The sequence below is a fragment of the Mustela putorius genome, unplaced genomic scaffold (assembly GCF_011764305.1).
Source record: "Mustela putorius furo isolate JIRA1106 unplaced genomic scaffold, ASM1176430v1.1 tig00537227_pilon_pilon_pilon, whole genome shotgun sequence".
In the NCBI taxonomy this organism is placed as follows: Eukaryota; Metazoa; Chordata; class Mammalia; order Carnivora; family Mustelidae; genus Mustela; species Mustela putorius.
This window is the reverse complement of record NW_025422368.1, coordinates 14,173,699-14,191,733: the sequence shown is the minus strand read 5'-3', so window position 1 is coordinate 14,191,733 and position 18,035 is coordinate 14,173,699. Positions and strand designations below refer to the sequence as shown.

Below are 18,035 nucleotides of genomic sequence, written 5' to 3'. Positions count from 1 at the left end.
AAGATTTTATTTATTTATTTTACAGACAGAGATCACAAGTAGGCAGAGAGGCAGGCACAGAGAGAGGAAGGGAAGCAGACTCCCTGCTAAGCAGAGAGCCCGATAACAGGGCTCGATCCCAGGACCCCGGGATCATGACCTGAGCTGAAGACAGAGGCTTTAACCCACTGAGCCACTCTGGTTCCCCTAGTTATAGTTTTTATAATACAATATCACCAGTATGATAGAGGCTATCCTTACTTTTAAATTCTTTTCAGGACTAAAACTTTAAGTAACCTGTATTTCAATAAAGGGGGGTTCCATCTTGTCACTTTGTCTTCAGCTAGCACATTCCCTTGGAGGAGAAGACAAAAATAAAGATAAAAGAAAAAAAAATGATGACAATGAAAATCCACTAATCACAATATATTAATATAGTTTATGCAAGATACTTGGACCTTCCTCTGTAAAGCTTTTGGACAATTCTAGACTTATCATGGACTGAACCAAGTTTTATTTTCAGAGCAGACTGATTATATGTAGGAATTGTGCATGTTTAAAAAAAAAGTGCCTTTAAATGAATCACACAGTAATAGTGTACCATCAAGGACATTTTGATAAATGTATCAATGAATTGCATTTTTTAACAGCATAAAGACTGGTCTGTTAGTGTTGAACTTCGTCCTTGTCCAAGTGGCCAGTCAGGAACGTGCTTAAATAGTGTTACACTCCTCTTAAATTCGGTAAGTAGTCAGCTTCCTAAAGTTTATCCAGAACAAAATTGAATAATTACTTCACAAATACAGAAATTTTGTGGCTGAAGAGAGGCTTTACTGTGTGAATTGAAATCACAGAAAGAGTATGGGGAGGGTGGCTGGGTGATGGACACTGGGGAGGGTATGCGCTATGGTGAGTGCTGTGAGGTATGTGTAAGCCTCATGATTCACAGACCTGTACCCCTGGGGCAAATAATACATTATATGTTAGTAAAAATAATTAATTAAAAAAAGAAATCACAAGAAGATTGTACAGAAAATTAGTAAAATCGCTGGAAGAGCTGAGTAGTTCTAAGGCTCCTTAAGTGTATAAAAATTATCATATACACACAACTGATGTGCTAATTATAGATAAACCTATGTGCTTATTAAATTATTAAACTCTGTTTAAGAAGAGTTTAAGGAGGCAATTATATTTGTTTAGAATTTCATGTATTTGGAATGGACACTGTAAATGGAAATAGAACTACAGGGGGAGGGAGGACACCAAGACTGGCCTTTGGCACTTAGAGCCTTTTGACCTTTGGAAATGTTGAGTCACCTTCTTGGGTCTCAGTTTCTTCATCTACAGATTGGGGATGAAGATTCCTTTAGAGTCCTCCTCAAAGAATTGGTATAAGAAACAATGAAGCAACATATGAGGAGTGCTTCAAAAAATATTCTGTATTTTAGATATTTAAAACTAGTCCAATCAAATAAACATTTTTATGGCACAAAAACTTAGGTTTGTATATTGTATTAAAATGAATTAAAATTATAAATTAACATGAACTAACAATTGTTTTAAATATTAGCCTATTTCAGGTAACAAGTATGTATTCAGTAGGAATGGAACAATCACAAACAATGGGATTGAATATACAAATCAAAGTTATGATGATTCAGGTAAATTTAATAATACCATTTTAAAATAAGTGTAAGATGTATTCATTTGTTCGGTTTTAGGGATATTAAATGTTTGGTTTTTTAACATATATTAAAGCATAAAACCATTTTAATAAGTCAGAAACTGTTCAATGTTTCAATTATTACTATTAAGGTAAATAATTATTTTAATAGGGGAAGTATATGTCTTCAAAGCATCTTCCTCATACCTTCAAGTAGAAACAAACTTTGGTGTAAAAATGCAAATACAAATTGCTCCTGCGATGCAGTTGTATGTTTCAGTGCCACCTAACAGTTTCACAGATACTGTAGGTAAGTCCTCTGGATATGTTTTTATTTCCAAGGCTCTACTGTGACCATTATTTCTTTTCATTTGGAATTGTCTCTCCATTAATGACATTAGATCATAATGAATTTTTACTTAATCTTCCCTTCACTATTTCAGTAAAACAGTTTCAACTGATAGTAAAGACAGCTTTATTTATTACAAAATCTGTTCCCAAATGATTTTCTGCAAATTTAAACATTTTAAGGTTCTTAAATTAAAGTTTCCTAAAGTGAGGTTTGACAATATCTGTTATACATAACTTTGCTAAGATAGGTTATGAAAGCTTTTACCTATAGATGAAAATATTATACATATACATCTTTTGAATATCAAGTTCCAATGCATGCGACATTACAATTTGTTTTTGCTGATTGATGACATGGTCATCTCTTTCATGGAGGTTTTCTGTCACAGAAATCAGCTTTTACATACTGTCATGGATGGCAAACAAAACAAGCAAAACAATGGGAAAGCTCATATTTAACTAATTTCAAACCGTCTGAGCTTTTGCACATGTCTTTACTCGAGAAGGTGAACTTATACATAGGTAAAAATGTAATTCATGGGTCAGAAGACTCTAGATAAGAGTCTAGATAAGAGCCCTTCTCATGATTCAAGTCTGCACACTAATATTGACCAATGTGCAGTCATGAATGCCCTGCTTGTAAGCATGCTTCCCACCACCTTGTTAAAGGAGGTTATGTTACAGCAACACGCAGGAAAAACACCATATTTGTGGCAAATGGTGTTTCAGTGCTCCTGGAATTTGAATAAAATGTCTGGAGTGTCATGAAATTTTACTTATATGCATAAGACTTACAAAGATACACTCTCTGTTAGCTTCTCTGTGTTTTGATTTGAGTGCAGAACTGAATATGATGTGAGAATATGAATCTAAAAGCTGAGTAGGTGAGGAAATGTTAAAATTTGTTCTGTGCCCTCTACAGGACTCTGTGGTTCCTTCAACAACAAAGTAGAGGATGATTTAATGTCAAGTCAGAATATACTGGAGAAGACACCTCAGGCATTTGCTGATTCTTGGGAAATGATGCCCTGTCCTAAAGGAAAACCCACTTCCTGCATCAGTATAGAAAAAGGTATTGGTAATTGAACATCAAACTCTGTAATTAAATACTTGGTGCTAGGAATTGTGTACTTTCTCTGATATAATATGGGACTGTCAGATGATCCTGGTTTTTGCTAGTGTTTGTTGTATTCTCCCAGTTTTGCCAGGAACAGCAGAGAAACAGTCTGGCTGGTTGAGGTGCAACTAGAAAACCCATCTTTCACTGGGAAAGGGGGATCAGCACAGTTGCCTTTTTCTATACCCATTCTTTTCCTCCTCAGTTTTCTCAGTCGAAGAGTAGGGTCAGAGGAAGTTTTACAGATCTTTAATGGAGGCATGGAAGTGATGATTGGTTGAAATCGTGAGACTCAGCCAAACTGCCAAGCTACTTAACAAGAAAGCTGTCACTCGATCTATGTCTCCTAATTCTGCTATCATGTGTGTTAATTATACCAAACCCCAAGTATGGATCTTACGAAGAAACCTTTACATTTGTATGAATCAGCTCATGTTTTAGCTTACAAAAGACTTCCACAAATATTAGTTCAGTTTTTTCCCACAAACACTCATGAAGAGCATGGATGAGGTTAGCATCTCCACTAATGTAGATGTTGATAGTGGAGTCCTGATGGAGTGTGCTTAGTAAGGGTTAAAGATGAAATTGTAATGCAAGTATTTTTTAAAATTTATTTAATTAATATATTTTTATGGAAGTATCGTTGACATGTAACATGTTCAACATAGTGATTCCGCAAGTCTATACACTAAGTCATGCTCACTACAAGGGTAGCTACCATCTGTCACCATACAATGCTTTTACAGTACTGGGATTATATTGCCTATGCTAGACCTTTTATCATCATAACTTATTCATACCATAACTTGAAACCTGTGTCTGCCACTCCTCACCACTCATTTTGCCCATCTTGCCTCATCCCTTTCACCTCTGGCAACCACCAGTTTGTTCTCTGTATTTATGGGTCCGTTGCTGATAATCTACGTATTTTGAATCGAAGTCTTGTTCTGATTTCTTCCTTAGTATTGTTGATTTTAATAAAAACTTTGTCTTATCTTACTTCTTTTGTAAACAATGGGATGTATTGGAAAGTAAGTTAAAGTATGTTTATATGTTAATTAGTTATTTTTATTTTTTTTTTGTAAAGATTTATTTGTTTGAGAGAGAGAGAGAGAGGAGAGGGAGGGAAGAGAAATCCAACCAGACTGCACACTGACATGGGGCTTGATCCCATGACCCTGAGATCACAACCTGAGCTAAACCAAGAATCAAAACCAAGAATCAGATGCTTAGTGCACTGTGCCACCCAAGCATCCCTAATTACTTTTTTTCTAAATTAATCTGCATATTTGAAAAAAGTCTGATCAGCTTTTAACATTTAAAAATTACAAGGCAATTCCTTTTTAAAGTTTCATTTAACTTGTTTTGATTTATAGAATGAGTTGACAGTAGCCTTAGTATCAACACGGTAATACATATTTCTGGGTTTAGTTGTCATGTTATTTTGTTTTGCAGGTGTTGCAATGAAAATAATTAGAATGAGAATAGGTGAAAACACATGTATATCTCATAAGAAACCAAGCCAATTTATGTTAAGAGACTATATCAACACTTCTGAGAGCTATATAAATTAACAGTTTCAATTTTCAATGTTTTGTATTTAATAAAATAAAATACAGAAACCTAAGCTATGCCTTAAAAAGCTGTCAGTAGTGTTTACATAAAAAATGGTGATACCTAGTTACAAGTTTGTCAAAATTTTAGAAATAATTGGCCTCAATGTCCTTTTAATAGATTTAGTCAGCTTCCTTTTGCTTCCTGTTGACAGTTACTTTAGAAGCCAATCAATTGATAGTTAAAACAAATTAGCAGTCCTTGTTCTAGTCACTGGCATCATCTTTAAGTGTTTACAATTCACTGAGCAAAGAATTTTCTACTTGGGTTATTTTTGTGAATTTTATTTTCTGTTCATTTAACAAATTAATAAAGAAAAACTAGTTACTTGCAAACCAACTAAATATAAGTTCAGTCCTTAAAAAACAAAGTTAGTGTTTTTGAATGATTGATATGGGTGGCCCTAAAACTGACAAGACTACTGCAGCAACAGAGGCAAGGTGGTGCTGGTGTCACCATGATTTCATTTACCAACTTGCTACAATTCAGACTTAAAAATATATTTTAAATTAAAAAGTACCCATATAAATAATCTGGTTCCCTTAGTCCCATTTTTTGTAGAAATTGCCTTTCGCAAACAGGTTAACTGACTTGACACAGAAGTCTGAAGCTAATAAAGATTTTGCCTCTTATTCCAGTAATGGGATGAGTAAGTCATGAGGATGAAAGGAACAGCATGAGGAATATAATCAGTGCATTAGAACAGCACAGTATGGAGACAGATGGTGGTTATACTTGTGGGGAGCACAACAGAATGTGTACAGTTGTCCAATCCCTGTGTTGTACACCTGAAAATAATGTAAACTGTGTGTCCACTATACTTCCATTGAAAAAAGAAAGAAAGATTGGGTGCCTGGATGGTGCAGTTGGTTCAGCATCAGACTCTTGATTTCAGCTCAGGTCATGATCTTGGGGTCATGAGATTGAGCCCACCAGTGCAGAGTCTGCTGATCTCTCTCCCTCCCTCCACCTGGCTCTCTGTCTCTCTTAATAAATAAATAAATAAATAAAATCTTTTAAAAAATAATAAAAATTTAAAAGGAAAGATTTGGGGGGGGGCGCCTGGATGGCTCCGTCATTAAGCGTCTGCCTTCGGCTCAGATCTTGATCCCAGGGTTCTGGGATAGAGCCCCATCATCGGGCTCCCTGCTCAGTGGGAGGCCTGCTTCTCTCTCTCTCTCCCTTTCCCACTGCTTGTGTTCCCTCTCTCACTGTCTCTCTCTCTCTGTCAAATAAATAAATAAAATTTGTTAAAAAAAAGATTTTGTCTGTTTAAGGTGTTTCTTTTATCATGCTATTTTTATAATGTATTGATCATAAATTAGATATGCTAAGCAGCACTTTAAAAACATAGTTATACTTATTCAATTAAAAATTTTGACTTTTTTTGTACTAATTTTGAGTGCATGAATTTTCTTCCAGAAAAATTTGCTGAAAAGCATTGTGGAATTTTTCTTGATTCAGACGGGCCTTTTGCTTCCTGCCATCCAGTTGTGAACGCTAAACCATATTATGAGGTATGTGAGTGTCTAAGATTAACGGTGCTTTTTGTGAAATATTTAGATAGTATCAAAGAAGTCTGTAGGCGTTAAAAATTTTCAAATAACAGGCATTATCAGTAAATTAAGACATAGGTTTAAATTTAACATGGGATTCCACTAACTTATTTAGTTGTTAGATATACCAATTAAAAAAATGGTACTGGAAAATAACCCCAAATGAGAAAAATCTTGAATAAGTTTCTCTTTCCATTTTTTCTAAGTTCTTTGAAAACTCAATTAATAATTGATTTGATACTCTGCTTATTTTGAAAAGAAATAGTTTCTGAAGTTTTAAGACAGATCTTTTATCAAGGAACAGAAGTTGTTATGAGCTGAATGAAGATACCCAGTTTACCTGTTCATGTGAATATTTTCATAATGTAAAATACACTTATTTCTTAAAGGAATGCAAAAGGTACACTTGTACTTGTGAAAACAGTGAAGACTGCCTGTGTACGGTTTTTGGCAACTATGTGAAAGCATGTGCTGAGAAAGAAGTATACATGGTGGGATGGAGAACCGGACTGTGTGGTAAGCAGGACAGGGATGTTTAGATAACTCTCTTCTTACTGTTACTATAGCGCATGCGTGTGTATGTGTGTGTGTGTATGTGTGTGTGTAGTTTAAAAACCCATATTTACAAATCTGTACTTGGTTCTTTCAAAGATGATTTTCTGTTATTTTAAAAAGTATGTTTGTGCGATCCTTGTATTTTTTACTTCTTGATTCTTTTATCTTGATCTAATATATTCATATTTAAATAAGAGCAGAATATATGTGTATTTAGGTATGAATGTAGGTTTCTGTTCAGTTTTATATGCGGAAATTTTATTTTCCAAGTCCTACTACCTTTTAAAATGATAGCTAAATATTAATAACATTTTATTTTACTTATTTATTTTAAAGATTTATTTATTTCAGAGAGAGAGTGTGTGTGTGTCTAGGGGGTGCTGTGGAAGGATAGAGGGAGAGAGAAAGGGGAAGTAGATTCCCTGCTGAGCACAGAACCTGAAGCAGGACTTGATTTTCCTGCCTAGAGATCATAACCTGAGCTGAAACCAAAAGGCAGATGCTTAACTAAGTCACCCAGGTGCCCCAATATTAATAATATTAAAAAAAAAACAAATAAAAGTAAGTAAAATAGGGGCTCAACTATCATATTTATTGAATCTTGCTTTGTTTTAAATATTTATTGCTGTATTTGAAAATGACCAGAAAAATACTTGGCTTATCAAAAAAAATATAGAAATAAATTTTTGTAGATCATACTTACTATTTCATTGCCCATATCCAATCAGTAAAGTCTGTTAAGTTCATCCCCTAAATTTCTCTCAAATCCATTCACATCTCTCCATCTCTATGGGTGCCACCCTAGTTCAAAAAAAGCATTCTTTTTTTTTTCTCCTGGGTGATTGCAATTGCCTCCTTCAATCACTTTTTCTAAAAAAAAATGAAAAAAAGAAAAGAAGTGAAAAATGAGAATAGCAAGTAACTTTTTCTTGATTATTCATAACCTCAATTGTGAATAATTCACTATAATATCTATAAATACCAAGTTGAAGTAAAATTGCTACTTTTCCTGTATATACATATTTACTATTTTTTATTCCTATACCAACAGATTCCTCTTGTCCAAGTGACCTCGTTTTCAAGTACAATATAAAAGCCTGCAATAAAACTTGTCGATTATTGTCAGAGAGATATAGAAGCTGTGATATAGGAGATGTTCCATTTGATGGATGCACTTGCCCTGATGGAATGTACCAGAATAATGAAGGGAATTGTGTTCCAAAATCTCAGTGTGACTGCTACATAAATGGCAAGGTCATTCAACCAGGCAAACTCATCAATATTAATAACAACAGATGGTATGGAAATTATATATATATACTTGTTATGACTTCAAAATCAAGGGACTGTCCTTTTCAGAGAAATAGTTTTCCTAAAGTCTTCCTTAGACCTGTCACATTTTATTAAAAGATTTTATTTATTTATTTGACAGACAGAGATCACAAGTAGGCAGAGAGGCAGGCAGAGGGAGAGGAGGAAGCAGGCTCCCTGCTGAGCAGAGAGCCCAGGACCCTGAGATCATGACCTGAGCTAAAGGCAGATGCTTAACGAATGAGCCGCTCAGGCACCCCAAAGATTTTTTTTTTTTAATTTATTCATTTGACAGACCAGAAAGAGAGCACAAGCAGGGGGAGCAGCAGGTAGAGGCAGAGGGAGAAGCAGGCTTCCCACCTGAACAAGGAAGCCCAACACAGGGCTGGATCCCAGGCCCCCAGGATCATTGACCCGAGCTGAAGGCAGAGGCTTTAACACACTGAGCACCCCGACCTGTCACATTTTAAATATTGTATTTCGTATTGAAGTTAGTTATTGCTCCCTTTAACCTAAAGTGATCACTGCATCATAATGCCTCTAACTGATGTATTCTACTCTTGTTTGGTTTTAAATACCAATAGAAAAACATTCTAGCAGTATGCATTCTACATACATACATACAGAGGATGCAAAATGATTTTATGTTCAGACCATGCTTTCTAGTTGTATCTCAACATTCATCATTCATCATTCAACAAACAAGCACTTATTAAATAGATATTTGCCATGTGCCAGGCCTTGTGATGAGGGCTGGAGTTTCAAAGATGAATAAACACTGTCTTGGACTCATAGAACCTTCCTTGTACATTCCTGTAATATGTACAATGCAGTATCTTATAACTGGGTACATGTTATATAGCTTCTGGGGTGCTGTATCTCACTCATCTACTTGTGATAAAACTTGTGAGTGAGGGATTAAAGTTGCTCTAATGGTGTATTAAGAAGTAGTCATTGGAGTTTGAAGTTTAAATCAAACTTTCTTCTATTTCCAGTGTCTGTCGGGATGGAAATTTTCTTTGCCAGACTCCTATTAGTTCAGCCCAACGTAAGTATTGAAATCATGATGCAAACTTAATAGATCTGCTTGGGTTAAAATACGCAGATCAAGAGGCTCTTGATTAACAATTTCTTTTATCCTGCAGAGAATTGTTCTGGAGGGGCTGAATATGTTGACTGCAGGGGCCCGAGGGCACGGAGAAGAGTTGACAGTAAATGTGGTGCTTGGAACATGCCTGGTTTTGATGTAAGTACCATGACATTGCCGTTTAGCCTTTTCAAACTTTTAATTGTGTCAGCATAGAAGCAAACTAAAACATCAATGAAAAATAATGAGAAGGTCATATATACTGTGTTATTTTGATTTGTCAAATATTGGCTCTAAATGTATATGTGGTTTTTATATTTATGTATTATAAATTAATGCTGATACTGTGACATGTTAAAGCAGTACCTTATGGTGTATATTTTATATTTATTCCCATAGGAGAACTTGCCTTGCAAAGCTGGGTGCTACTGTCCAGTAGGCATGGTTCGAAATTCTAAAGGGAACTGCGTCTTTCCTGAAGACTGCCCATGTTCTTTTGGTGGAGGGGAGTATGAACAAGGAAGTGTTACCTCAGTTGGCTGCAACAACTGGTGCATAATAAAGAATTTCTATTTTATATATTTTGGATATTAGAAATTATAGTCTGCTCTTATTTTTATAAGAAAGAAGTTGTTCTTTGGTATATGTGGAAAACAATAGTCAAATATAGTTTAAAGTAATTTTTTAAATAGAAATTTTAATTTTTAAATTGTTTTATTAAAGTACAGTTGACATGCAATATTATATTAGTTTTAGGTGTACAGCATAGTGATTCAACAGTTATATACATTAAGAAATGCTCATCACAGTGGTGTAGTTACCATATGTCACTGTACAAAGTTATTACACTATTATTGACTACAGTCCCTAGGCTGTACTTTTTGAAATAGGAACTTTATTTGGCATTTTGTGTGGTGAACATCATATAGTATAATGAAGACAATTACAAAATTTAAATCAATACAGAACAAGGCCTTTTGTGCTTCTTTATAAAAATACTATGAGTATGTGAATCTTGGCATAATTTTTTTTTAATTTTAGTACTTGCGTAAAAGGATCTTGGAGCTGTACACAAAATAAATGTCAAACCGTCTGCCACATCTATGGGGAAGGTCATGTTAGAACTTTTGATGGAAAAAGTTACAGCTTTGATGGTCTCTGCCAATATTCATTTGCTGAGGTAATGACGAATGTGTTTTATCACAGTTATTTTTTTAATACTTAATAATAGTTACTTATTTGTAGATTAACTCTGGAGAATTTTACTCTCAAAATGTGAAATTTTAAAAAATGGTCCCTTAAAAGTTTCTCAAAGGCAGTAAAATATAACATCATATCATGCTGACTTGGGAGGCAGTAGGCCTAGATTTCAGTTGTAGCTCTCCCATTTCTCTGATGCGACTATGGGCATATTCCTTAATCCCTCTGTGTCTCAGTTTTCTTATCTGTAAAATGGAGAAGGAAATTGCCCCCACTGGAAACCAAGTTAGGGCAAATACTGGAGCACATACTAAGTGCTCAATAAATGTTAGACATCCTTATTTTAACAACAAGCACTATCAGCAAGAATGACAGTTACTCTTTTATGAGCACTTCTTTGCCAAGCAAGTTTATTACAATTAATTATTACAGTACAGGGGAAGGTTATAGTATTATCTCTATGATGCAGATGAAGAAATTGAGATATAGAGAGGTTAAGCAACGTGAACTGCTAAATAGAAAATGCCATATTCAAACCCAGATCTCTGTCATTCCAGAGTCCATGCTTGTTACATGCTGCCACGCTGCTTCTAAGTCACATCTAATTGCTGAAATTTGGATTATTTTGTATTTATGCCTTAGGTTTGTTTGAATGTCGAGCTTCATAAAAACCACTAAGGGGGAGAAAAACACCTTTATCTAGCTATTCACAGAGTCTATAAATAAATCATTGATTATAAATTACATTATATAATTTAAATTCTTAAATATATATGTACATACACACACACAAACACACCCCTATGGTATAGTTCTGAACTTGTGTACAAATAACAGGAAAAGGATCAACTGAAGACCAGTTAACTAGGTTGGAGTCCAGCAAGACTACCTATCTGTATATATGGTTAAACTCTTGTATTTTGGAAATTCCATGGTAGTTTATTGAGTTTAAGTTATCACTATCCAAGAATTACTTGTTTGGTGCCAATATTGTAATTGAGTTCCATGTCCCTGGTATTTATAAACTATTATTATAATTTACTTCTTAAAGGATTATTGCGGTCGGGAAAGTGGCACATTCCGTATTTTAACTGAAAGCGTCCCATGCTGTGAAAATGGGCTTACGTGCTCAAGAAAAATCATAGTTGCTTTTCAGGTAAAGTACTGTTTCTCTTTATGTACTTTTTCTCTCAGATTTTGAGTGGCCAGATAAAACTGATATTATCATGTCTGTTTTTTAATTTACAGGATCAGAATGTTGTCTTGCATGATGGTAAAGTAACAGCCTCCAAAATTACAGAAAGTAAGGACTGTGGGCTCACTGAAAATACATATTCCGTACATACCGTTGGCCTGTACCTGATTCTAAAATTTTTAAATGGGATAACCATAATTTGGGACAAGAATACAAGAGTTTCTGCTATACTGGATCCTCGCTGGCATGTACGTATATCATTAATAAGTGATTAATGGGCAAAGAAAATAATTTCTGTTTTTGAGAATTAGAGACAATTCATCTGTGGAAAGTGAGAGAGTGGTAGTTTCTCTCCTAGAGCAAGTCCTCCACATTTATTGTGTCTCATCATGAAACATGAAATATACTCAAAGATGATAGAATCTGATGAAAAATAAATGCAGTAAACCTGAAGCATTCTAGTTTAACTATGCTTGGTTACTTGAGATTATTTTATAATACAATTTTAAGGTAGCTGGTGAGTGTATAAAATTAAATGTATTTCTTGGAGCAGATGTTCTAAGAACCTAAGAGTATACTCCTCTGTGTTTTAAAGCTAGTAAATAGAACTAGTTTTTAACAATTCTTAATACATTTATCTTAGTTGATAGATCATTTTGTGATACAGGATGTCTTGGATTAAACAGGAGCAGAATCTTACCCACAGATTCTAGTTTTCTTCCAAAATTTGGAGTTGAAAAAATATCGATTTATGGTAGGGTCATCTGGCTGGCTCAGTCAGCAGAGCACGTAACTCTTGATCTCAGGGTTGTGAGTTTAAACTCCACATTAGGGGACACCTGGGTGGCTCAGTTGGTTAAGCAGCTGCCTTTGGCTCAGGTCATGATCCCAGGGTCCTGGGATCGAGTCCCACATCGGGCTCCTTGCTCAGCAGGGAGCCTGCCTCTCCCTCTGCCTCTGTCTGCCTCTCTGTCTGTCTGTGCTCTCACTCTCTTTCCCTCTGTCTCTGACAAATAAATAAAAATCTTAAAAAAAAACAAAAAAAATAAATAAACTCCACATTAGGTGTGGAGCCTACTGAAAATAAAATAAAATAAAATAGATTCGTGATACTATTTTTAATCATAATTTCCTCACCCACCTGTCTCTATATATGACTGTCGTGCAGCTTACTTTGTCATTTTCCTTTCTGATCTCATCTCTCAATATATCTATTTCGCTGGTACAACCTACCTGTTAATTTCCCTTTCTGATCTCTGTAGGGCAAAGTGTGTGGTCTTTGTGGAAACAACAATGGTGATCTCAAGGATGATTTCATAACAAGGCATTCATCAGAAGCTATTGGAGCACTGGAATTTGGAAATAGTTGGAAAACAAGTCAAAAATGTGCAGACACAGCAGCACAATATTTCCCATGTGACTCAAACCCATACTGTAAAGCCTGGGCTGTGCAGAAATGTGGGATCATCCGGGACAGCATCTTCAAAGAATGCCACCACAAGGTAGTATGGCTCTGAGAACAGTAACCCACACAGGTTTTGCTCCCAGAAACTCATGTGTTATGCTCTGTCTAGGTGGACCCCGAAGCTTACCTAGAAGCATGTATTGAAGAAGCCTGCTCATGTGACATGGAGGGGAAGTATTTGGGATTCTGCACAGCTGTGGCCATGTATGCAGAGGCATGCAGTGCAGTTGGAGTCTGTGTCACATGGAGAAAACCAGATCTCTGTCGTAAGTCAAGTCCATATGTTGTTCTTTAAAAATGTCATTAAGTAGAATTGTTTTGTTAGAGAATCAGTCTTCCCTCAGATTTCCTATAAAATACACATTCTTGTGCCTAAAAAGTTTTAAAAATATGTTACTATGTTAATGATGGGAAAACTACCTATTTTAAAACATACACCCAACACAACACATCAAGTCAATTTTTGTTGCAAAAGTTCTTATGTTAACAGGGGAACAATGAAACACTGATGGAAAATATCTCTTACTGATACTTACATGAACAATGAACTGTTGACTTATCTGAGAACTGTCATATATCTGTAAACATTTACCACATCTACTACTTTGGGTTGAAGTCCTCAGACATTGTTTTAAAAATTTTACAGAGTGCTAGTCAAGACAAACTGTAAAAGGAGTGTAAATGGAATCTTGATATATATGGAATGTGATAAATTTAGTAGAAATCAGTCAACTCTCTCCCCTTTAATGGAAAACATTATGAAAGTATTACAAATGAAAAATACTGATATTGAATCCACATTTTATTCCATTTATCATGCAAACCGTGATATTGAAATTTTTAGTTACCTCATTTAGGAATGGTTATTTACATACATACTAAAAGAGCCTGATTTTCACAGAGATTTATTTTTTTAATTTAAGCTTGAACATTAGAACTATGAATCTGGACTATGATTTAAATATCTCAAAATGGAAAAATCAATGTTTATTTTCTACCTCAAACCAACCTTAGCGTGAGATGTCAAAGGAAAGTGCTGTTTTGATCCTATATGCTTCCTCTCCTTTTTCATGAGCTTTTGTGGCTCATATGGCAATTTGGATAAAGCCAAAAGGACTTGATGAAACAGAATGATATACTGTAGGTCTGTTTATTGTTAATATTATTCAAAATCCCTTTTAAAAATGTTGTGGAAAAATGAAAGTGAAAATCATCATATAATGAATGACAATAATTTGAAATGATTCAATTATAGCTGTTTTCTGTGATTATTATAATGGACCCGGCGAATGCAGTTGGCGCTATGAACCTTGTGGTACAGTAACCACAAAAACATGCAGAGATCGAGTTATTGGCCAGAAATTTTCTGCAGTTTTAGAAGGTAAGGTGTATTTTAGTAATATCCTCAAAGTAGTGCAAATTATATTGATATTTTACAACTGAAAAATGTTATTCATTTCTGCCAACTCAGAGTCTTAAATTTTGTAATTTGATGAATAGGTATTTCTATTGATTATGACATTAATATTTGTACATTAGAAACATTTTCTCTAGACATAAATTGTCTATTTAATAAGGCAGATGGTAGGGGAGAACATAGTGGTAGGATCCCATTGTCGGTTTTTATACCTTTCATTAGACAATATAATTGGTTGAGAATGTAGTTTCAGAATGCAATGTATAATATAGTCCAGTTAACGCTATCCCACACTTAAATAGCTCTTTCTTCTTACCATTACATATCTCGAATGGAAGAAGTGTCAAGAAAACAAGATGATGCTTAAACTTCCCAAAGTCACCTCTGTGTTAGATTCCAGGCTTTGAAGCCTTGTCAACTCATTTTATTATGGCGTTTGGATCTTTGTCTCTCCTTATTAAAATAAATATTTAGAACTGGCTTTCACATTTCAAGATACGTGTTTATCAAAACCTTGTATTATGTTCAACATCATGCCATCAATTAAGGTAGCAAATCGTTTTAAAATACTTTAGGAAACATTTTAGAAAAAAATAAATCAGCCAAAATTTGTAAGTTCTTAGTTCTTTGGTTAATACTCCATTGCAGGAGGATCTGAATCCTGTTCAATTTTTATATTTTCACTAAGAATGTGATGTCGTGTTGCTATTATCTACTTCAGTTCATGTGACCACTTACGTAACTTTACAGACATAGAGGGTGATATGACAAGTTTCTGGAAATAGAAATGAACCACGGTTCATTTTTCATACAGGTTGTTATGCTAAGTGCCCGGATAATGCTCCTTATCTGGATGAGAACCTCATGAAATGTGTCCGTTTATCTGAGTGCAGCTGTTTCTATAACGATATCGTACCAGCAGGTGGAGTGATTCAGGATGACTGTGGGAGAACATGGTACATTCTCTACTAACTTTCCAATGAGCTATTCTGTTTCTTATATTTCTTACATTTTCATTCAGAAAAAAAAATTTTTAAACACATATATAAATTTTAGCTCTCTTATTTTTAAACGAGAAGGCCTGTATTAGGTTGAGTTCTTTGTCAGTTATGCTAGTTATTTTGAATTTTCATGAAATCCATATATCAATAAATGGTTTGTTGAATCTTATAATACAGTTGATAGGACAGAAAATGTCACTTGTAATTTTAGGTAAGAAGAAAGTTTTGATTCTGTAAGTGTGAGATCATGTTTATAGGCTTCAGACAGTGACATGGAAGCAGAGGCGAAGTCTAGTCTAGAGGTGCATGGACATTAGTGTCATGTTTGAAGCTGTAAATGTAGGAACCAAATGTAGGAACTATTTTTTTACTGCAAAGCATTCCTTCAGGTACCAAGAATGCCTCAGTGAAATGATTATGAATAATAATACAGCACATACACACACACACAAATAAACATATTCCTGGGGGAAACGATGATTTAATGTGCTCTTAGCTTTGTTTTGATTTTCATGGTTAAACAATTTGTTGTTTTAAATTTGGGAGGTCTATGTAATTAGGAGTTAAAATTTCAACCTCTTTTTTTTTTTTTTTAAACATAACTTTCAGCTATTGTATCGCAGGAGAATTGGAGTGCAGTGGTGGTGAGTTCTTGTTTTTTGCTGGAATTAAATTAGGGAAGGTGAGGTAGAGGCTGTGGGTTCTTTTTGGATCCTCAGCAGCAAAGGAGTGAGTACTTGGTGGTTTCGACTGCACTTCCCTCAGTGGTTTGGAACAATTCCACTGCAGTGTATTTGGTCATGTCCCATCATTTCAAAACCAAGGTTGCAAAGGCATTTCCAACAGCTGGGAAACAGAGACAGTTCTGGGGCTGCATGGCAGCCCCTGCCTATCTGTGGGCTCTGGGAATTAAGGGAGTGAGACATCAGTCCAAATTGTTTCAAAAAGGGATGGAGTGAAGGGTGAGGATTAGATAGACAGAATTAAATAATTGAAGGATCACTCATGAGCAACAGAGATTTTTTTTTTTTTAATTTCCTTGACAGACAGAGATCACAAGTAGGCAGAGAGGCAGGGGTGAGCGAGAGGAAGGAAAGCAGGCTCCCTGCTGAGCAGAGAGCCTGATGCAGGGCTGGATCCCAAGACCCTAGGATCATGACCTGAGCTGAAAGCAGACGCTTTAACCCACTGAGCCACCCAGGCGCCCCATCAACAGAAATCTTAAGGATAAATCTCAATAAGCTTTAAGAGTACATGAGCTACTCCCTGTCTTGTATTAGAAATTGCAAGAAGTAAGATAAGATACTGATAATTCATGGGCAATTTGAGATTTAGATTTTTCCACAATTTTTCATTCTTGTTAATAATAGTAGTTTATCATAATTTCAGATGCTTCTTCTGCAAATTCGACACTCACAGGTAAAATCATTATGGTTTACAATGTGTATTTCTGATTTCTTTTTGTAGATAATGCATTATAGTTTCACAATAGTCTGTGCCAGTTAAAAGTATTTTGGTAAATCTGTAACAAAAAAGAATGAACAGTTACTAAAGAATCTCAAAATATTTCACTATACTTCTGTGTATTCAATTAGGAATATGATTAGAACATACAGTAGGTAATGTATGCTTATTAGTTAAATATCATCATCCAGAGCTTGACATTTTTAGATAATAAATGGAACAAATGGAATAAAAATGAGTTAAATGTGGTCTTGCATGAAGTAAATATTTTGAAGTCATGATTACCCTGGGAGGTAATTTGAAAATATAGAAATAAAAAGTTCATTTCTTTTTCTTAACTCATTTATTTGCTGTCAGCTATAAGAACATTTCAGTTATGTCTATTCAAGTGAGTATGGACAGAATGCAGTTTAACTTTAGTTGGGGACTTGTAATTTGCTGGCAGTATAAGTATACTTATGGTTGCTGCGGTATAGTTATATATTCCTATCTTGTGTGATTCAGGGTGGGGTTTTATTTCCTGTAGATCAATATTCAGAGATGAATATTGTGCAATTAAGAGATAGTAAAGTAAATTGGAACACTTAGATTTTGATAATATATTTAAAATTGTGTTAAAAATGCTTCTTAAATTTTAGTTATTATTGATCACTTACCTAAAGCTAAGGTATCACATGTCAGGGTTCTGAACCTTATTTCTTGGCTCTTAAATAGACCTTGTGAGATTCCTTTGAGATTTTGGCTAGGTGGTAATAACAGGAAATAGTTAGTTTTAGTGGATATATAATAAACGTATAGTTTTATTTGTGTTGACATAATGAGAGATTATTTTATCACTTAACCTCTGAATACAATTTTAGAAATGTTTCCTTGGGTTATAGTAAGTGGTTTTTAAAATAAATTTCCCAATAAAATTATTTAAGTAACTTACTTTAATAAATAATTGTCTTTACACAGTTTGTACTGCAACAGTTATCCGCATATTAACCACTGAAGCAGCTTTAAAAATAAAGTTTGCTTTTTATCTTCTAAATTGGCAGCAAATTGATTTTCAATTCAG

The 18,035-nt window shown here is 34.8% G+C and overlaps 1 protein-coding gene across 1 annotated transcript in view; it reads left to right on the top strand.

Moving 5' to 3' along the window:
* MUC19 (mucin 19, oligomeric) overlaps positions 1-18,035 on the top strand; it is a 56,903-nt gene that overhangs the window by 14,260 nt on the left and 24,608 nt on the right. Inside the window, exons 17-35 of the mRNA XM_045072972.1 lie at positions 630-722; positions 1,550-1,640; positions 1,815-1,952; positions 2,916-3,065; positions 6,147-6,241; positions 6,670-6,796; positions 7,887-8,133; positions 9,142-9,194; positions 9,292-9,392; positions 9,633-9,784; positions 10,275-10,413; positions 11,485-11,589; positions 11,682-11,876; positions 12,891-13,130; positions 13,203-13,359; positions 14,349-14,474; positions 15,325-15,466; positions 16,121-16,155; positions 16,901-16,930. Of these exons, the coding sequence (XP_044928907.1) occupies positions 630-722; positions 1,550-1,640; positions 1,815-1,952; positions 2,916-3,065; positions 6,147-6,241; positions 6,670-6,796; positions 7,887-8,133; positions 9,142-9,194; positions 9,292-9,392; positions 9,633-9,784; positions 10,275-10,413; positions 11,485-11,589; positions 11,682-11,876; positions 12,891-13,130; positions 13,203-13,359; positions 14,349-14,474; positions 15,325-15,466; positions 16,121-16,155; positions 16,901-16,930 (2,416 nt within the window). The remainder of the gene's footprint in view (positions 1-629; positions 723-1,549; positions 1,641-1,814; positions 1,953-2,915; positions 3,066-6,146; positions 6,242-6,669; positions 6,797-7,886; positions 8,134-9,141; positions 9,195-9,291; positions 9,393-9,632; positions 9,785-10,274; positions 10,414-11,484; positions 11,590-11,681; positions 11,877-12,890; positions 13,131-13,202; positions 13,360-14,348; positions 14,475-15,324; positions 15,467-16,120; positions 16,156-16,900; positions 16,931-18,035) is intronic.